Below are 22,157 nucleotides of genomic sequence, written 5' to 3'. Positions count from 1 at the left end.
ACCCCGCCCAGACTTCCCAACTAGCTTGTAGAACTCTTAGTTGGAGGCCAGTGACCAAGATGAGGTGCCACAGATCCTTCCAGTAAACTTTTTCCTTCAATTGGGTGTATAAGGGTTTAGAAATAGGTTTGTTTCTTCTCCCAAATACTATAAAACCTCCACTAAAAAAAAAATATCTGAAACACAGGCATAATGGAATGATAGTGTAGACCATACAGATTATCATAGACGTCTAAAATACAGTATATTTTGGGGCCAGGTACTTACTCACTTTTAGTCTAGATAAGGGGAAAATCTATGCTAAAATTACAATCTTCCAGAATCACACGGAAGACGAGTAGTGCTTAACACTGTCTCCAAGAAATTGCCTCACGCACCCAAATCCACTGACTTCTGGGCCATCGAGTATGGTCCCCAAGAATCCTGTGAGGGAAGGCCAGACTTCCACCATGCATACACAAAGGTTCTAAAACACCCTGGAGGAAGAAGGTTCTAAAACACCCTGAAGGAAGAGTTTTAGTGAATGCTTTTGGTTCGTAGTGAGGGGACACACCAGTTGCCCTACCTCCTCCCTCAGTGCGTACTGCTCGATGAGCTTCTTCAGCTTTTCGCCCAGCTCGACGTTCTCCTGGCGGAGCTTGGCGTTGTGTATGTCGTGTTGCTCCAGCTGTGCCTGGATTTCATTCAAAGTGATTTGGAAGTGCGCAGTGGCCTCTTTCCGTCTTTCTTCCTCCTCTCGTGCCTGCTGCATATTTTCTTCCTTATTATCCAAAACAATTTCTGTTAATCGTACAGACCTATAGATGGCACAGACGCCCACAAAAGACACTGCTGCCATGTGGGTTCACTGCTTGCTGCACTGAAGTGGTGCTTCTGAACTAGAATTCCTTCCCTTTACTTAGGACCGGAAGGCTCTTGTTTGAAAGCAAGCAGCTTCTCCTAGGTAGATAATCAGAGAGGCGCCGACTGCCCTGCTCTACAGTAAGTGCTCTGTGGCCAACTAAAGCTCACCACGCTAAGAGACGAGGAAGGAGTCTCACCAGGCAGCCACCTCCCTCCACGCGGGCTTCCCAAATACCCTCCCCCTTGCTAGTCCTGCAGGGCAGCATCTGAAATCAGCCTGAAGAGAGAGATCCCTTCCTGCCCCTTACTTTCTGGGTCACAGCTTCTACTCCCCTAGATGGCAAGGGACAAAAGGAATCTGCATCTCAAAAGCTTAGTCCCAACTCTTGCTCAGATCCAAGTGCTAAGAGACCTTTACGTGTCTAGTGTCTAAAGTGTTACCAGTCCAATCAAAGTGTGGACTTGCTATGGGGAAAAAATACAACTCAGTTTCATGAACACCGAAATCCAAGGATTCAAAAGCAAAGAAAACCTAACGGCTCCCACATCAGGTAAAGATCCATTTCCTGAGGGCTCCTATGTTCTAGGGCCTTGGGTGCCTGCCATGGTGGGGGAGTCTCATGAGCAATCCGGCTCAGTCAAAATCATACCACAACTGCACATGAGGACAGGCCCACCCCTGTGTCTCTGCCTTCTTCCCTTCTTCCTCTGTTGGTACCAACTAACTTTTGGATACCCGCTGCTTTGTCTTTTAATCAGCCGAGGAATAAGCGCTCTTCTAAAAGTACTTGGCAATGGAGAACTGGGATGGACAAGGGTGGCCGGTGATGTAACCAACGAACAGCCCTTGAGGAGCTCAGTGGGGCCTTTCCCGTCCCTCAAGTCTGCTCCTACTCGGCTTCTCATTTCACGTCCACTTTTCACACATGCTAATGAACGACCTCAGTGCTCAGCAGGAAACTGCAAATTTGAGCTTCCTAAGCCATGGCTCCTAGTGGGAAAGCTGTGGTCTAAACATCAATCTCATCTAGATTCCCCACGAGCAAGTATGAGCAAGTATGAGGTACGTTAAGAAGCACAAGGCCAAGCAAAATAGAACGGTGGCATCCCTGTCTCCAAGGAGAGACAAGGATTTAGTTCAAATAGGTACACAGTGACTATAAATCAAGCTAAGTCAGTCCCTCCTGAAAAACAGAAAAAGGAACCAGACTTCCCTGGTGCTGCAGTGGTTAAGAATCCACCTGCCAATGCAGAGGAGAGCGTTCGATCCCTGGTCCAGGAAGATTCCACATGCCGTGGAGCAATTAAGCCCGTGTGCCACAACTACTGAGCCTGAGCTCTAGGGCCCTTGAGCCACAACCACTGAGGCCATGAGCCACAACTACTGAAGCCCGCACGCCTAGAGCCCGTGCTCCGCAACAAGAGAAGCCCGTGCACTGCAACAAAGAGTAGCCCCTGCTCGCCGCAACTAGAGAAAGCCCGCGCACAGCAACAAAGACCCAACACAGCCAAAAATAAATTTTAAAAAATTAAAAAATAAAGAAAAAAAAAAAGGAACCAACTCACCTTTAACGTCTTATTGTGACGCTGAAGTTCCCTGCAAAGAGACTCAAGTTTGCTTCTTGCCAAGATAGCCTTGCTGTGTTCACTCTGCAAATGAACTTTCTCTTTCACGATCTGGGCTTGCTTCTTCTGCAGAATCTTCATTTGCTTCTGAACGTTCCTGCTCTCCTCCAGCTAAAAGTAATAAGCACTTTACATTTAGGAAATACAGCGAAAACCTTTGAGTTATGGCTGGAAGAATTACAATAAGAACTAAGGAATACATTTCCAAAAACCCACAGTATTGTAGTGTAATATTTTATTTAAACTGTTTCATGCCATGCTACCCTGCCAACCTTCTCTTTTCCCATTGTGATAGGAAAGTAAGCAAATGATTTAGGGTAGGAAAAAAACAATCTTAATCTCTTTATTTATTTATTAAAAACAAAAAAAATGACGTTTTGGACAACTTTTTAGGAATCAACACCATAAAGTTTTACTTTCTTGAAAAACACGCTCAAGCTACTTTATTGAAACGATCCTCCAAATTAGAACTCAGTAAGCAGCACTCAGTTCTTTGCAAGTGAGAGGGGGAGCACTGCAGCTGTAGGTTTGGAGCAAATGCGTCTGTTTCAAGGTTACACCAACACTAACAGATAAGATGGCAGCCTTACTGACCTGTTAACTGGAGAAGGAAAGGATGCTGAGTCACTATTTCAAGAGCAAGAGCGACACCTTGTGGCCTCTCAAAACATACCACGCATCCTTACAGGCGAGATGCTTATAGCTATTGAAAACACCTTTACGGAAATTCCCCCCAGAAAATAATTTTGTTTTTGTAAAATACTCTCGTAAAGTAACCTTACTCAGGACCGTGGGCTGCAGGATCTGCACACACTATCAGTAACTCCACCGAGGGCTGGAACTCCCCCTGCCCTCCCCGGATTCAAGGTAACCACAACCCTGAATCCTGGGGTCACTATTCCTTTGCTCTCCTCCGTATTTTATGTCATCCGTGTGTGGTCCTAAAAGAAATCGTTTTGATTTTAGTTGTTCTGACTTTACTGTGGCTACTGCAACTGAGAAACCAAAATTTAAAATTTTCTTTAATTTAAATGAACTCAAGGGACTTCCCTGGTGGTCCAGTGGTAAGGAATCCGCCTTACAGTGCAGGGGACATGGGTTCGATCCCTGGTCAGGGAACTAAGATCCCACATGCCACAGGGCAACTAAGCCCACGTGCCACAACGAAAGAGCCCGCGTGCTGCTAAGACCCAACGCAACCAAAAATAAATAAGTAAATAATAAATAAATCTTTAAAAATTAAAAAATAAAATAAATAAATAAATGAATTCAAGATTAAATGGCCACATGTGACTAGTGGCTACCATTCTGGACAGCACAGCTGAAGATTACACTGCTAGGACTCATTCAGATTGTTTGCATGTAGCTACAGAGCAGGGACCAGCAAACCTACTCTGTAAATGGCCAGAAAGGAAATATTTTAGGCTTTGCAGGCCACAACATGTCGGTTGTGTCGTCACTGTCTTTTAAACAACACTTTTAAACAACACTTAAGTAAAACCATTCTTAGCTTGTGGGCAGTACAAAAACAGGCCTTGCTGGCTTTGGCCCTCAGGTTGTATGCTATTTCACTTTTTTAAAACTATGCAGGGACTTCCCTGGTGGTCCAGTGGTTAAGAATCTGCCTTCCAATGCAGGCGACGCGGGTTCGATCCCTGGTCGGGGAAATAAGATCCCACATGCCGCGGGGCAACTAAGCCTACGCGCCACAGCTAAAATGAGCCCGTGTGCCGCAACTAGAGAGCCCACATGCCGCAACGAAAGATCCCGCAGGCCACAACTAAGACTTGACGCAGCCAATAAATAAATAAATATTTTATAAAATAAAATAAAAACATGCAGCACACAACACACTTTGTTGACCCAGTCTCTTGTCAATAGGCAATTGAGTTGTTTCCAGGTACTCACAACAATTCGCATATTCTCACACATGGGCTTCCTGGTATACACCATGCAAGAATTTATCCTGAGTGCAAACCTAGAACTGGGGTTGTGGGGAAGTGATTTCTAAATGTTCTGTTGCACATGACAATGGCACACTGTTTTCCAGAGTGGCCGGCACATTTACTCTCCCACCAGCAATTTATAAGAAATCATGTAGATGCACTTCTCCAAAACTTCATACGATCACAATTCTTCATTTATGCCACTTACACTGGACATAAAAGAGCATGTTGCTATGGTCTTGATTTGCATTTCCCTGATTATTCATAATATCGAACATCCCTTGTATGTTTATGTACCTTTATGTTAAGATATCTTCGAATCTTGACGTTTCTCCACTTCTATGAAATGCCTCTTACACGTCTCTTGCCCAGTTTTCCATTGGGTTAATTGTCCTTTTCGTATTCATTTGTAGGTGTTCCTTAGATATTCCTCACATTGAATCTTATACTGGTTATTATTTGTTGGAAATATGTTCTCCCCAGTTTGTAATGTGTCTTCCCACTTTCTTTTAAAATGTCGTTTGATGAACAGAAAGTCTTAATTTCAATATAGCCAATTTCTGAAATCTTTTCTCTGGTAGTGCTTTTTGTGTCATAAGAAATCCTTCTCTTAATCCAAGTTTGGAAAAATATTAACCTATTAATATATTTAAATAAACCTAAATGATATCTAAAATTTTCATTTAAGTCCTTAATCACTGTATATGGTGTTCAAGGATCTAAATTCATTTTTTCCCCCATAAGGATATCCACTTTTTAAGCTCCGTTAATTTCTTAAGGATGGTATAATTCTCCCCTAAATGCAACTATAGATTCCATAAAATGCTCCTCAAAATCCCCAAGGGGTGTTTTCTTCCCATGGAACTAATAAGTTGAATCTAAAATTTTATAGAGAGTAGAGAGTCAAGAACAGCCAAGATATTTCTGATGAAGAGAAGATACACCTACCCAACCAGATAATCAAGATTTATTATTACACTATAATAATTTACACAAACTAAGGAATGGGAAAGAACAGCACCACTACGTACTTAAGGACCATGTTACAGGCCTAATGGGATCCACACTTAGCAAGTGAAATGTGACAATTTCATAAACCCATGTTATCTGGAGAACGTGGCAGCCACAAGATCTCCCCAGAGGATAATCCCCATCACAGAGCAGGCTTCTGTCTGAGCCACAAGCACCAGTGATGTCAGACGATGCTGTCACCAAAAGGACAGAGGACAGTGATGGCAAAAGGGAAGTTTTCGGAATAATCCTCGGGAAAAGCCTACTCCCTTGATAGTCTCACTGCTACATAACCTACATGCTCTACCTTTTAAAAGAAATGAGTGTTGTTTCAAGAAACAAAGCTTTATAACATTTTCTGAAAACAGTACACGTTTAGTCCTTCATATGCTCAGCACAAGTCTAAATCAAAGAGAGGTTGCTCACTAAGCAAGTCTTCAACGTGTCACATCCTAAAATGAATGTAGCGATGATTACTGGTGCTTTAAAAGAATTAACCATACCCTCCCCTCCCCCCCGACACACAAAACAAATGCCACAAACAAAACACCCTAGACCCTTGCTGCTTAAAAAGTGTGATCCAAGGGCTAAGAGTATCATCATCAACCTCACCTGGGAACTTGTTAAAATGCAGACTCTCAGGCCCCAGACCCAGTGAATCACAATGTGCCTTTGAACAACAAAAGTCCCAGCATCTGCGTGAGTCTAAGAAGGACTGCTCTAGGCCACTATCTGCCCTTTCTTCTCCTAATCCACGTGTGACTGTCTGCTGTTGTCCCAACAACACTGGGTCAAGTAGCTAACCTGCTACACTGCTTTTTTTTTTTACTCTTTTCTCCAATTTTTTTCTTTTCCCTTTTTTGTTTTTGTCTTCTTTTTCTACCACTTCTCACATGATTCTCTTCATGTGGATGGAACCAATAGGGACTGTCTTCCACAGCCAATGGAAGTGTTCCTTTACTGAAGCCAACAATCTGACCTTGTTGTGTTTTCTGCCATCTTTGCATTTGTGACTGTTCTAGGCCATTTTCATTGATGCACGGGGTTTCCTGCTGCTCTGAACAGAAGGTGCCAGACTGCTGAACGCCAGCTAAGTGGGGGTATTCATGGACCCCTTTGTAAACTGAAGGAAAATATAACTGTAATTGAGTAATAATTCATTATCAAAGCTGGTCACTGACAAAAAGTAGCGTTTACGACATGGAATAACTGCTTTAACAACAGATGAAAATGCATAAACATTGTCCATGATAATTCACCTAAGTATTTCACAAAAGACATTAATTTAGCATATTAGAACCATTCATTCTAAAAGCTTCCCACAACCCTTATTTCAAAGGGTTCAATGGCTTCCCCATTCTTCAACTTAAAGAGGACAGCAGTGTTTCCATATTGAGACTGCTTTCATAATTTGACAAAGAGAATTAATGCTACTTGAAATAACTCAGGCACAGAACAAATGAGGTTAATTTCTTTGGAAGATGGAAAAAGGAATACCTGGCACATAGTACATACTAAATAAATATTTCCTGAGACACAGTATTGTTTTAGTAGACTATTTCACCTAACTCACAATTTCAGTCACAATGGTTAGAGCCTTTACTCTCTAGAATTCCCTTGGGAAAAGTTAACTACAGGAACCACTACACTCCAACTGACTGGCATTTAAAGCACCACAACACAAGACTGAGTTTTAGAAAATCTATGCTGTATCTTTAGCATTATAATGCTCTATATATGTAACACCTTACAAAATGAAGTCATACAAGCAACAAAAAGCCCCAAGAAATCAGATTCTCCTCTTCAATTCTGGAGTAAAGTATAATTTTACATTTAAAGCTACATCATATTTTAAAAAGCTTATCAAGCACATACACATTTTGCTATACTTTATATGGACCTCACTCCCTTGATTTAATACTCACAAGATCGGCATATTTCTTACAGAGAGCTGCCAGCTTTTCTTCTGGAGTTGAAAGGGTGTTTAGGGCTTGCATCAATAATAAGACTTCTTTTCCTGATGATTAACAAGATAAGAAATAAGTCCCAGAAGAAGAATGAGATCAACTTGTAAATTCTAAATAACACTTCCTATGTTCTGACATCCAGAGTAAAATAATTTATGCCTATAACTAGAAATAAGAGATTTACTAGCTAAATTAAGAAAGCTATTTTTAAAATCTGGATCAGCAGGCACCCCTTCCTCCCCATCTCCACCCCAAATTTCTTATTCACTAACACTGCGAGCTATTTGTGAAAAGAACTCTTGCTGAAGGCTTAAAAATTTCCTTGCTTAACCACTGATATCCAAGTTAAGACAAAGGGCAAGTTACAAAGAGCAGAATATTTTTATATGCTTCCTCCTAACCAAGTACAAACATAGAAGGAAGTTTAAAGGCAATTTCGGGTGGTACTCTCCACCTATCTAAGACGCTCATTATCACTGGTGACACAGATCTTTTCCTTTGAGCAATTTAAATAACTTCTGATGACTTAGTAAGCATATTCTGTGTGTTAACCAAATTTAGTGTAAAAAAAAAAAAAGAAGAAGGAGGATGTCAAGATGGGACTTCCCTTGGGAAAAAGAGCTGAACAGTATTTTAAGGACTCTGGCAGGGAGAAGCAGGTGACTGAGACAGGATGGAACAAATGGTGTTTTAAAATAAGTGATAAGTTTTATTTCTTCAGCTGGGTGGTAGGTACCATTTTTATTTTTTTAAACATTCACTCTTCATGAAGGGTATTTCATTAAAAATACATATGTGATGGCAATTCCCTGGTGGTCCAGTGGTTAAGACTCCGTGCTTCCACTGCAGGGGGCACGGGTTCAATCCCTGGTTGGGGAACTAGGATCCCGCATGCTGTGCAGCATGGCGGAAAAAAAAAAAAAGTGAAAATGACTTTGACTTTGGTATATGGTGTACAGATTGCTATGAGGAAAACAAGCAGGCTAACTTCAAAACAGAATCCTTTTCCATCCACAGAAAATTTTAGCAACAAATCCTCCCTCGTTTGGCCCAAGACCAATAAGAATTTTAAAAGAGATGACAAAATATGATTATTGAATATGATTAGAAATAACAGTAAGGTAACTTGCAATTTTTATGAAGATTTTTAAACTCACACTCTACCTGGTTTTTTCTGAGATACAACTCACATACCATAAAATTCACCCTTTTAAAGTGTACAGTTGAGTATAATCACTAAGTCGTACAACTATCACCACTGTCTAATTTCAGAAACCCCATGCCCATGAGCGGTCACTCCCCAGGCTCCCTCCTCCAGGTTCCTGGCAGCCACTACTCTACTTCCTGTTTCCATGGATTTGCCAATTCTAGACATTTCATATTAAGTGGAATCATATAATTTGTGGCCTTTTGTGTCTGGTTTCTTTCACTTAGCATAATAGTTTCAAGGTTCACCCACAATGTATCAAGACTTCATTCCTTTCTACCACTGAATAATATTCCATGTACAGACAGACCACATTTTGTTTATCCACTCATCAGCTGATGGGTAACTGTGTTGTTTGGACTTTTCAGCTATCATGAATAATGCCGCCTCGAGCACTCCTTCACACGTTTTTGTGTGGACACGTTTTCAACCCTCTTGGGAATATAACTAGATGTAGAACTGCACGGACACATGGTAACATTATGTGTAACTTTTTAAGACTCCTTCTGCTTTTACACATTTAACTGGGGCTGCTAATACTGAAGAAATTTGTCTTGTTCGTAAGGAATTAAAAATTTATAGAAATATGAAAAATAGTTTTAAGTTTGCCAAGTTAACAGAAAATGGGTATAATACGAAGGATCACTCCAACTCAGCATATAGAAAACCAAACAAATTTAAACACTGTTAATCTCAGGTAGAATAAGTATAAAAAACTTAGGGGCAACCAGTAAGCTTAAAATAAAAGGGGAATTCAGATTTCCTAATGAGATTTACCGTACCACATTCTTTGTCCTGAATCTCAAACACAGCAGAAGAAAGAAAACATACCCTTGAAAACCAGTCTTAACCCACTTCTTGAACTTCACCTAACATTATATCGTCTCTAAAGTTTTGTGACTAGGTTTAAAATAAAATGATCAAATAAATATACAGTTTTCACAGTAAATTTTGGTCAGACTACATTAAAGATGCAAACAAGGCAAGTCAAATACTACTTCTGTCTGGGACTTCCCTGGTGGTCCAGTAGTTAGGACTCGGCGCTTTCACTGCCAAGGGCGCGGGTTCAACCCCTGGTCAGGGAACTAAGATCCTGCAAGCCTCGTGGTGAAGCTGGGGGTGGGGACTACTCCTGTCAAATTGGCCCCAGATTTTTTTCACGAAAGCCCATTCTTGACTACCGAGAGAGAAGTAACCTCCTCCTCTGCTGTCTCCGGCCCCCGGCACGTCACTGCAGCAGACAGGCCGCCTTCCCCACTGAAGACAACAGATGTGTCAGCTGAGCAACATCGCCCCCCGACGCTGGCCATGTTCATCACCACCTGTGCTGCGGACAATACAAGTCAAAGGAGCAATGTGTGAAACATGCAACCCCCAAGCTGAGGTTGTTACCTAAGGTTTTGTCTTTGTTCCTGTCGCACTCTGAATCTTGCTGACCATCAGGGGGATCTGTTCGAGCCTCTCGCCCAGGAATTTCCTCCCTTGACTCTTGTGTGCAGTACGCTGGGCTCACCAAACTCCTGCCCTTCGTGATAAAGTCACTGTGTGCATCCTCTTCCAAGGAATGCTTGTTACTTGTGCCACCACAGTGTGAGCCTTGATGCTGAAGAATATCATTGGACTGAGAGTTATGCAACATATCCGTTTTCACCCCTAGCCCACACATTCCAGCTTCTTCCATTGTGCCAATCACAAACTAGAGGGAAGGGGAGAGGAGAAAAAAAGATGGGAAGGGGGGTTAAATTAAATGTAATCAATGTTTACAATCCATCACACACCACAGGTTGACAGCTTTTTTCTTTCTTAGTCGTTTGTAAAACCGATGTAAATACGGTAGTTTCTAAGTTTCACTGAGAGGTGATCTCACTGTAAATAAGAAAATTAAAGTTAAGACGGCCAAAAAACACATGAAAAGATGCTTAATATCACTAATTATTAGAGAAATGCAAATCAAAACTACAATGAGGTATTACCTCACACCAGTCAGAACGGCCATCATCAAAAAATCTACAAACAATAAATGCTGGAGAGGGTGTGGAGAAAAGGGAACCCTCTTGCACTGCTGGTGGGAATGTAAATTGATACAGCCACTATGGAGAACAGTATGGAGGTTCCTTAAAAAACTAAAAATAGAATTACCATATGACCCAGCAATCCCACTACTGAGCATATACCCAGAGAAAACCATAAATCAAAAAGACACATGCACCCCAATGTTCATTGCAGCACTATTCACAATAGCCAGGACATGGAAGCAACCTAAATGTCCATCAACAGATGAATGGATAAAGAAGATGTGGTAGATATATACAATGGAATACTACTCAGCCATAAAAAAGAATGAAATGCCATTTGCAGCAACATGGATGGACCAAGAGATTATCATACTGAGTAAAGTAAGTCAGAAAGAGAAAGACAAATATCATATGATATCGTTTATATGTAGAATCTAAAAAAATGGTACAAATGAATTTATTTACAAAACAGAAATAGACTCACAGATGTAGAAAACTTACGGTTACCATGGGGGAAAGGGGGGGAGGGATAAACTGGGAGGTTGGGATTGACAGATACACACTACTATATATAAAAGTAGATAACTAATAAGGACCTGCTGTATAGCACAGGGAACTTTACTCAATACTCTGTAATGGCCTATATGGGAAAAGAACCTAAAAAACAGTGGATATACGTATATGTGTAACTGATTCACTTTCTTGTACACCTGAAACTAACACAACATTGTAAATCAACTATACTCCAATAAAAATAAAAATTAAAAAAAGAAAGAAAATTAAAGTTAAAACAAATCACAGAACTCAGTGGTACCAAAGGAAGCAAGAAATGCCATTTATTTGTACATCTAAACTTATTTCAAAAAAAAAGTATCAAGTTGTGTTAGTGCCCCAGCCAATAAAAAATAAACTTATTTCCTTATAAAAATTCACCACTTAAGATAATTAGCATCTTAAAAGACATGAAATTATCCCAAGTTAATGAATGTTAATTATTCTGGTCTTAGCCTCTAGGACACAGTACAGCAGAGATGGCTCACTGGCTGTCCAGCAGAAACCCAGGCTCCTCCACAATCCTGTGGAGCCGGGACTGGTGGCCAAGCGCTCAGACCGGCCGACGCTTCCCAGCCCCTTTCATCTGGCCGGGACTCCCATGCAAAGCTCCCACCAATAAAATGTGAGCCCAAGGGATGACTTTTCCTTCTGCAACAAAACTTTTCTTAGAAGCACACGTTCTTTCTCCCCCATCTCTTTCCCACTCTGGCTGGACGCAGAGGTCTCCAAGACCCCAAGAGATGGCAGAGCCACAGGATGAAAGCAGCCTGCACCCCTGAAGCTCACATACCTATACAAGGAAAGCCATCTGTCTTACTAAGAACACCCACACTGGACTATCAGATGAGAAAGAGAATACCTCTCTCTTATAAAGCCACAGACATTGTGAGAATTAGGTTTTAAACAGCTACCCCTGCCCTAACAAATACAGACAGCAGGCATGGGAGAGACGGCTTCATTCTAGTATTCTATTCTCCATCAGTACTTTAAACTTCCCCTCTCTTCTATCATACTGTTAACCCATTTACTTATGGGGGTGTGTGTGTTTTTCCCCTGGTTGACACTACTTGGTCATATGATGGGGCACAAATTTAAATTCTGTGTATTTCCTCTCTGCATGAAAGAGGGCCTCTTCCTTTTTTGAATAACATAACTGATGGGGAGGTGGCTAATACCTTTCTCTTATCACAAGTGGACAAAAGCTACTCTACAAAGTTAATAGGAAAACAGAGATTTATTTTTTCAAGTTACAATAATATCCAGCTGAAGAAATGAATATAATTTGAAGTATCAAAGTAGCAGGGGATGGAGAGGTTAAGGGAACTAAATCCTCATCTTTTATAGTCCAACGTTGATATATCAAGTACTGTGCTTTTGCAAGAACAAACTGGTGCAGCCACTTTTAAAACCTCTTTCGCAATATGGCTACCTTCCAATCCAGTTAATTCTACCCCTAGGATTTTACCCTAGTATGTACAGATGTGCAGCCAAAGGCCAAGAATGTTTAAAACCACACTATTTGTAATTGCCCCCGAATGAAATCAACCCAAATGTCTATCAACAGAAGAATGGATGCATTGTAGTGTGTTCATACGATCCAGCAGTGAGAACGAAGTACTGCTAGATGCAGCAACGGGGATGAGTCTCATAGAATTTTGTGAGGAAGGTGCCAGAAGAAAACATACTACAGGAAACCATTTACATATAAAGTTCAGAAACAGGCAAAACTAATCAATGGTGCTAGAAATCAAGAGTGTGTTTACCGCTGGGGGTAGGGCCTTCTGGGGTGCTCGGTAATAGTCTGTTTCTTGATCTCGGTGGGGTAACGTACATGTTCACTTTGTGAAAATTCATTAAGCCTAAACCTTTATGATTTGTATACTTTTCTGAATGTATGTTTTACTTCAATAAGGTTTATTTTAGAAGTTGCAATTTATATATTATTCAAGCATTATGAAGAACCAAAACAGAAATATTTTCCTCTGGGGAGAGAGATTAGAGATGCATTGCTTTTCTGATACTACTTTTTAAAAAATGTGCCTGTAATACTTTTTCTTAAAAAAATTAATGCATTAAGGGGAAATGCGTTGTTTAGAGTTACGGTTTGATGCTACAAATTCTTTCCAAAAAATTTAAAAATTCTCTTCCATACGTAATGCAGTCCATAAAGCAGTATTTCTCAAATGTAATCCAGAGATATTAGGTCTACAAAAAAATTACCAAGGATTTAGGAAATGTCTTTTGTTAAATTTCATTACTGCAGAAACTTCCTAAAGTCCTTGATAGGCCCAAATAACATACAGAAGTATTAATATCAAACCAAACGCAAAGTGATCTTTTTTTTTTTTTTGGCTGCGCCATGCGGCTTACAGAATCTTAGTTCCCCGACCAGGGATTGAACCCGGGCCCTTGGCAGTGAAAGTGCACAGTCCTAACCACTGGACCACCAGGGAATTCCTGCCAAGTGATCATTTTAATGCTACATTATACACAGAACTACTAGTTCCACCTCTATTTTATACCAAATATTAAACTGTCATATACTAGTTGGGCAGATGGATAATGTTAACAGAGACCCTTTATGCAAAAGCAATACTGAGAAGAAGAAAAAAAAAAACAACCCAGTGCTATTAATACCATCTTCCCCAACTTTTAAAAAATTAATGAATTAATTAATTTTTATTTTTGACTGCGTTGGGTCTTCGTTGCTGCGCACGGGCTTTCTCTAGTTGCGGCGAGCAGGGGCTACTCATCGTTGCAGTGCGCGGGCTTCTCATTGCGGTGGCTTCTCTTGTTGCGAAGCATGGGCTCTAGGCGCACAGGCTTCAGTAGTTGTGGCACACGGGCTCAGTAGTCGTGGCTCGCAGGCTCTAGAGCGCAGGCTCAGTAGTTGTGGCGCACGGGCTTAGGTGCTCTGCAGCATGTGGGATCTTCCCGGACCAGGGCTCGAACCCGTGTCCCCTGCTTTGGCAGGCAGATTCTTAACCACTGCAACACCAGGGAAGTCCCCCCAATTTTTAAAAAATAATTTTTAAACCGATTCCCTGAAAACCATTAGCCCAATATTAAGAATAAGGCTACAAAACCACAATGCTGGCTTTAAACATTGATGAAAGTCTGTTAAAAGATAATTAAAATGGAAGATTGCTTATCTCTAACACAGAATTTCTCAGAAGCATAATGATAATAAAACTCACATAATACCAGAAAACATGGTGTCAAGCAATATCAAAAATATAACGAGCAAGCAATTTGTTGGAAGAAGCCGGAACATAAATAATTTTCACCAAGGAAAACCCAAGGCCTCTCCTAAGATCAATTTTATTGAGAAGCCTACCTGAGGATTGGAATTGGTTATTTCTAGTTTCCCAGTTCAATTAGTGATTTTTCGTAACACCTTTATTGAGATATAATTCACGTACCATCCAATTCACTGGTTTTTAGTGTATTTGCAAAGTTGTGCAACTATCACCACAATCTATTTTAGGATACTTTGGTCACCTCAAAATGAAACTCAGTACCCTTTTCAGCTATAAACCCCTAATCCGCCCAAAACTCCCAGCCCTAGGCAATTAATGTGCTTTCTGTCTCTATAGATATGGTTATTCTGAACATTTCATATAAATGGAATCATACAATATGTGACCTTTTGTGTCTAGCTTCTTTCACACAGCATAATGATTTCAAGGTTCCTCCACATGGTAGCATGTATCAATACTTAATTTCTTTTTATTACCAAATAATATTCCACTGTATGGATAGACCATATTTTGTTTATCCATTCATCAGTAGATGGACATTTACATTATTTTCAACTTTGGCTATTATAAATAATTTTGCTATGAACATTAATGTACAAATCTTCGTGGGGACATCTGTTTACATTTCTCCAGGGTATACACCTAGGAGTGGAACTGTTGGGTCATATGGTCACTTTATGTATAACCCTTTGAGAACCGGCCACACTTTTTCTAAGTGACTACACCATTTTACATTCCCACCAGCAGTGGGTGAGGGTTCCAATTTCTCCACATCTTCATCAACACTTGTTATTGTCTGTCCTTTTCATTATAGCCATCATAGTTGGTGTGAAGGTATCTAACCTAATGACCAGTGATGCTGAGAACCTTTTCATGTGCTTATTGACCATTTGTATACCTCCTCTGGAGAAATGTTTATCCAGATCCTTTGCCCATTTTTAAATTTGGGTTATTTGTTTTTTTATTATTGAGTTGTAAGAGTTCTTTACAGACACTAGATACAAGTCCTTTATCAGAGGTCTGATTTGCAAATATTTTCTCTTATTACTGTCCTTCATTCTCCCAATTTTGGAGACAACTCACAGTATATTTATTCACCTATTTCAAAATGCCATAGGAGATTTAACTGCAAGTTATGCTGGCTTTCAGATTAAAGGCATATAGGTCAATTACAACTACCAGAGACAGAAAAAAGACAATTTAGAAAGGTCAAAATGTTCACCTAACTCAAAATAATAGCTGGTGGCAGGCTTCCCTGGTGGCACAGTGGTTAAGAATCCGCCTGCCAAGGCAGGGGACACGGGTTCGAGCCCTGGTCCGGGAAGATCCCACATGCCGTGGAGCAACGAAGCCCATGCGCCACAACTACTGAGCCTGCGCTCTAGAGCCTGTGAGCCACAACTACTGAACCTGTGTACCACAACTACTGAAGCCCACGTGCCTAGAGCCCGTGCTCTGCAACATGAGAAGTCACCACAATGAGAAGCCCGCGCACCGCAATGAAGAGTAGCCCCCGCTCGCCGCAACTAGAGAAAGCCCGCGCACAGCAATGAAGACCCAATGCAGCCAAAAATGAATAAATAAAATAAATTTAAAAATAGCCGGTGGCACTGAGCATAAATAAGGATGTTAAATTAATCTGTATAGTGCACAACCATCATATCTAACGTTATCCTTCTAATTTTATTTCATCATTCTCTATCATCAGCTAACACTACTTCTTTTTTGTCTTTCCAGACACTCCTTTCTCCTTGAAATTCCTGCCACATATATTACATTATCACTTATTTGGTATGTACATCCTCCTAGATAGCGACAGCTTATGCATAAAAGGTGCTCAAGTGCCAACTGAGTGGAAAACACGAGGGGCCAAAATGGCTGCTTAAAACAAGCTATGGGAAGTATCTATTGAGAAAAACACCACTATTATTATATCATTAGAAGCAGGACAGTATTACATTTCCCTTCTCTCCTGTACAGTTAAGTTTGATTTATTCTTCACATTTGCTAATGAAAGACTTAGTGTGGCTCTACAAAATCTTTTTGTTTATGAATAAGCCCAGTTACAGCTGGGCTTGATTCCAACCCTAGTCTACAAATACTCTTGATATAGTAGGCCCCAATTTTCCCCACTTGAGGTTCCGCACTGGACCATTTGATACGAAGCAAATTCTTAGGGCCAACAACTTTAAATTGTAAATGATTTCTCAGCCTTCAACTCCTTAAGCAGAGAATTCTCTATCATATGGGCAATAAAACTTCCTACTCTGCCCTCTTTGACACCCATTCTGGATGCCTTTGCTTGGGTACACTCTCTTGGATAAACAACAGCAGCAACAGCTAACACTTATACAGCGAATACTACAGCCAGGCACTACTGTAAGCACTTTCCTATACTCACTAATTCAATCCTCACAATAATGTCAAGAGACAGTTACCATTATTATCTCTATTTTACATATGAGCAAACGGCGGTGTGGTAAAGTTAAGTACCTAGCTGAAGGTCACAGCCAGTAAATTGCAGGGCAAAGATCTGAACCCTGGCCAACTAATTTCCGAGTCCACGCTCTTAACCACAACGATGTACTGCTTCATGACTCACCTTTGTCTACTGTACAAACACCCTTGTCCTGACCGAGCTGTCTTACAGAAGTCTATTTGATAATGGGGAGAGATGCTCCCAAAGTATTATATATAGAAAGAAATTACAAAATAGTATGCACCATGTATTATGTATATATACACAGACACACAGAAAGTACTGGGAGGAAATACATCTAGAAACAGATGAATCTGGGAATTCCCTGGTGGCTCAATGGTTAGGACTCTGCGCTTTCACTGCCTGGGTTCAATCCATGGTCGGGGAACCAGGATCCTACAAGCCACGTGGCCAAAAAAAAAAAAGTTCAAAAACTTTCACTAATGCTCCTTCAAATATTGTTGAAGCTAAAGAACCATCTTTCTTTGGCTTATTTTGTTTAAAAGAGCCTAAATGTTTTTAGTGATGGTTGTTCTTTTACTAAGATTGGTCTAAAGAAAAAAAACAAAAAAGCCAACAACCACATTCACTTCCAAATTATTTCAACTACCATCTGCTTAAACCAGCTTGAATGCCTTTGACCAGTGCCAGGCACGTGCTGAGCGCAGACACTCCCTGTGGAGGGCTGGGCGGCCACAGGAGGGGCAGGGGGAAAAGGCTGTGTACACAGATGCATTTCCCCATCCCCGGCAGAGGTCCTGAGCTCGCCTCTGGTTCCCAAAGAGTCTCGAGAAACTTATCAAGTAGGTAAAGGTAAACCTTCAGAACCTACAAGCCCCATTACCCCATTTAACCTTCTCCACGCCACAGAGAGGTGGGTCTTAGGAAAATGAGACTCAGTGACATGAAGTAACTTGCCCAAGATCATATTCAAGTCAGCAAAATGGGCCAGTAAAACTCAAAACCAGGTCTGTCAAATTCAAGAGCCTATGTTCTCTCCATTACACCACTCCTTTCCCTTCACACATCGGCCTTGGAAAATGAAAGTTCAAAGTCAAACAAAGAAATCTGAGACATTAAATGTCTAAAAATACATACCATGCTAGATATACCAGCATGAATTTAGGAAAACATTGGGAAAGAGCTGGAGAGTTTTTAGCAGTAATTAACTCTGGGATTTAGGGAGGCGAGACAACACTAACTTGGGAGTAGAGACATCTTTAAATAACTTTAAGTGATTATATTTAAGACACTGAAGGTTTTTTTAAAAAAAACTTTTTGTGTCTTAGGATTAAACTAAATTATCTCTAAAAATCCCTTCAACCCTATGTTTCTAATAATTCCCTCTAAGAGTCATCAACTACGAAGCAGGAACGTGAAGACACAGAGCGCACGCCTGCCTGGCCTCAGACACCAGGCGCTTCCCGCTCTCAGCATGGCCACGACCGGCCTTATTTGGTTTTGAAAATATAAACCTCTTTTGTAAACGTTTCCAGTATTTTGAGGGGCTTTTACATTTCCAAATACAAATTTTACAAACAAACCTACCCATAAAACTTACATTTTCATATGCTTTTTTATTTGTTATTTTTTAAAATAGGTGGTTGGAGTTGGTAGGTTCGTGGGCTTTTTAAATTAGAAAAGTGGCAGAAGATCTAAATAGACATTTCTCCAAAGACCCAAAAGGCACATGAAAAGATACTCAACATCACTAATTATTAGAGAAACGCAAATCAAAACTACAATGAGGTATTACCTCACACCAGTCAGAATGGCCATCAAAAAATCTAGAAACAATAAATGCTGGAGAGGGTGTGGAGAAAAGGGAACCCTCTTGCACTGTTGGTGGGAATGTAAGTTGGTACAGCCACTGTGGAGAACAGTATGGAGGTTGCTTAAAAAACTAAAAATAGAACTACCGTATGACCCAGCAATCCCACTACTGAGCATATACCCTGAGAAAACCATAATTTGAAAAGATACATGCACCCCAATGTTCATTGCAGCACTATTTACAATAGCCAAGACACAGAAGCAACCTAAATGTCCATCGACAGATGAATGGATAAAGATGTGATACACACACCCACACACACACAATGATATACTACTCAGCCATAAAAAAAGAATGAAATAATGCCATTGGCAGCAACACAGATGGACCTAGAGATTATCATATTAAGTGAAGTCAGAGAAAGACAAATATCATATGATATCACTTATATGTGGAATCTAAAAAGATGATACAAATGAACCTATCTACAAAACAGAAACAGACTCACAGACATAGAAAACAAACTTATGGTTACCAAAGGGGAAAGAGGTGGGAGAGGGATAAATTAGGAACTTGGGAGTAACATATACACCCCACTATATATAAAATAGAAAAAAGGACCTACTCTGTATAGCACAGGGACCTACACTCAGTATTTTGTAATAACCTACATGGGAAAAGAATCTGAAGAAGAATATATATTTGTATAACAATCACTTTTTTTTTTTGGCTGCGTTGGGTCTTTGTTGCTGCGTGTGGGCTTTCTCTAGTTGCGGCAAGTGGGGGCTACTCTTCGGTGCGGTGCACGGGCTTCTCATTGCAGTGGCTTCTCTTTTGTTGCGGAGCACGGGCTCTAGATGCACGGGCTTCAGTAGTTGTGGCGCCTGGGCTCAGTAGTTGCGGCACGCAGGCTCTAGAGCGCAGGCTCAGTAGTTGTGGCACATGGGATTAGTTGCACCGCGGCATGTGGGATCTTCCCGGACCAGGGATCGAACCCGTGTCCTCTGCACTGGCAGGTGGATTCTCAACCACTGCGCCACCAGGGAAGTCCCTAAAAATTTTTAAAATGGTGCCATTTCAAACTGGTAAAGGAAATAAACGATTTGAGATATCTCCCAAGCCATATGGGGGGAAAAAGTGATAACCCATCTCACCCCTCCAGATATATGAAGACTGAAACGTGAAAAATGAAAACCACAAAGAACTAGAAGTTCTAAGTGAAACTTTGGTCTTTCTAAGGAAATCAAAGAACTCAGAAACTATTTTATTTTTTTAAAAAAAGGAAAATCAATTTACTAAATATTAATTGAAAACTTCAGACTAGCCAAAAGACCACGTTCATAAGGGCTTCAAATGAGTCAGAGACCCAACTTTCAAGGACTTCTGAACAAGGAGATCACAGTTAAAGAACTAAAAATGCCCAACATACAAAAACATGTTCAAACTGGACTTCCCTGATGGTCCAGTGGCTAAGACTCCACGCTCCCAATGCAGGGGGCACAGGTTCCATCCCTGGTTGGGGAACTAAGATCCCGCATGCTGCACAATGCAGCCAAAAAAAAAAAAAAGTTCAAACTCATTCATAATTCAAGAAATACAAATAAAAATGCAAATCAAAGCAATACTGACCAGATTTTTAAAAACGATTTTTAAAAAAAACAAAACAAACCTTCATGTGGACAAACAGGTCCCCCAGTACAGTCCTGAGAAGCCTACATTGGTAGCATATTGGTTTTGCAGAGGTATTTAGCAGTATCTCTCAACAACTGAATGCACATTCACTTTCACCAGTGAGTCCACCATAGTTTATTCCACAGATAGTCTCACTCAAGGGCAAAGGCTATTCAGCACACCACCGCTTGTTACTACACACAAGAACCAGAACGTCTACTGATAGTGAACTGATTAAAGGGACTTCCCTGGTGGTCCAGTGGTTAAGACTCTGCGCTTCCTCTGCAGGGGGTGCGGGTTCAATCCCTGGTCGGAGACCTAAGATCCCACATGCCGCGCAGTGTGGCCAAAAAATTAAAATAAAAAAAATTTTTAAATAAAATTTTAAAAAGAACTGGTTAAATAAAGAATGGTCATCCACACAAGTTAAAGGAGGCAGCTATTCAAAAGAGTAAGGTAGAGCCATGTCAATATGAACAGATCTCCAAGGTATAATTAAGTAAGTAAAAAGAAACATTTGATCCTGGATGAACATGTCAGTATAAACAAAAATGTATTCATACAGAAGCCAGTAAATAGAGAAAACTTTTCTATAAAGATATCCCCCAAACTGTTCACCATGACCAGTATTATAAGAAGTATTATAAAAAGCAGTATTATATTTTTTCACTATTCCACCACACCCCAGCCTCAGAGTCTGAAGAGTTGCAGGAGTTTCTTTCGAGTCATTTCATGTCATCTCCCTTCACCCTGCTCAACAGACCTCTGGGTCTGTCCCCCCAAATCTTTACACTACACCTTCTACTAGATTATAGTAGTAACACGACCTACCAAGCATGAATTTTTGTAGCCGTTCTGATATATCTCCTTCTTAAAACAATTCTGAAAATTGAAATATCTCATTTAAACTTGGCCTCAATCTATAACTACGGCTAGGACATCTACCAAATCATTTTACCAGTTTAAAAGAAAAAATAGGTTCAATCATGGATAGTTAACTCTTCCCAAGTAGAATCAGACAGTCAACAGCTAAGCCTATGTATGGAATACACAAAAGAGGGTTAACATACTGTATATAAGGCTAAGTTCTGACTGAAGGGAGAAAGGAAAAAAACCTAACATTTACTAATTGCTATGTGGTAGACATTTAAAATACTTTATTTAGTTTAGCCTTACAATTCTAAGATAGTGAGAATATTACTTCATTATACAGATAAACTAGGGAACAAAGTAGGAAGTGAGTGAGGGAAAAAAAGCCATGATTTGAGATCTACATGTACTGAGCCTGGTATGAAGGTAGTGTTTCTATGAGGAATGTCCTAAAGAATCACATCTAAAGTTAAGAAACGTGAAGACTACCCAAATGTCCACTGATGGATGAACTGATAAATAAAATATGGTAAAGGCACACCTGGTTTTATTGTGCTTCACAGATATTGCGTTTTTTACAAATTGAAGGTTTGTGGCAACTCTGCATGGTCAGATGATGATTAGCACTTTTTAGCAATAACGTATTATTTAATTAAGGTATGTACATTGTTTTTTTAGACATAACACTACTGCACACTTAATAGACTACACTACAGTGTAAACAACTTTATATGCGCTAAAAAACCAAAAAATTTGTCTGACTCACTTTATTATGTTATTTGCTTTGCTGTGGTGGTCTGGAACTGAACCTGCAATATCTCCAAGGTGCACCTGTATATATGTACATTAGGATATTATTCAACCTTAAAAAGGAAGAAAATTCTGACACATGCTACAACATGGATGAACCTTGAAGAAGACAATATGTTAAAT

The 22,157-nt window shown here is 40.3% G+C and overlaps 1 protein-coding gene across 4 annotated transcripts in view; it reads right to left on the bottom strand.

The window, feature by feature from the left end:
• TXLNG (taxilin gamma) overlaps positions 1-22,157 on the bottom strand; it is a 72,835-nt gene that overhangs the window by 32,929 nt on the left and 17,749 nt on the right. For all 4 annotated transcript variants that reach the window (XR_009698865.1, XM_061177775.1, XM_061177773.1 and 1 more), the window contains exons 2-5: positions 9,993-10,296; positions 7,352-7,443; positions 2,410-2,580; positions 566-760 (exon numbers count right to left, since the gene is read on the bottom strand). Coding sequence is in view for 3 of the 4 variants with exons in the window: in XM_061177775.1 (XP_061033758.1) it covers positions 566-760; positions 2,410-2,580; positions 7,352-7,443; positions 9,993-10,296 (762 nt within the window). In the remaining variant the exon portion in view is untranslated. The remainder of the gene's footprint in view (positions 1-565; positions 761-2,409; positions 2,581-7,351; positions 7,444-9,992; positions 10,297-22,157) is intronic.

This window comes from Eubalaena glacialis, chromosome X (assembly GCF_028564815.1).
Source record: "Eubalaena glacialis isolate mEubGla1 chromosome X, mEubGla1.1.hap2.+ XY, whole genome shotgun sequence".
In the NCBI taxonomy this organism is placed as follows: domain Eukaryota; kingdom Metazoa; phylum Chordata; class Mammalia; order Artiodactyla; family Balaenidae; genus Eubalaena; species Eubalaena glacialis.
Note: the sequence above shows the minus strand (reverse complement) of the source record. Positions and strands in the feature narration are given on the sequence as shown.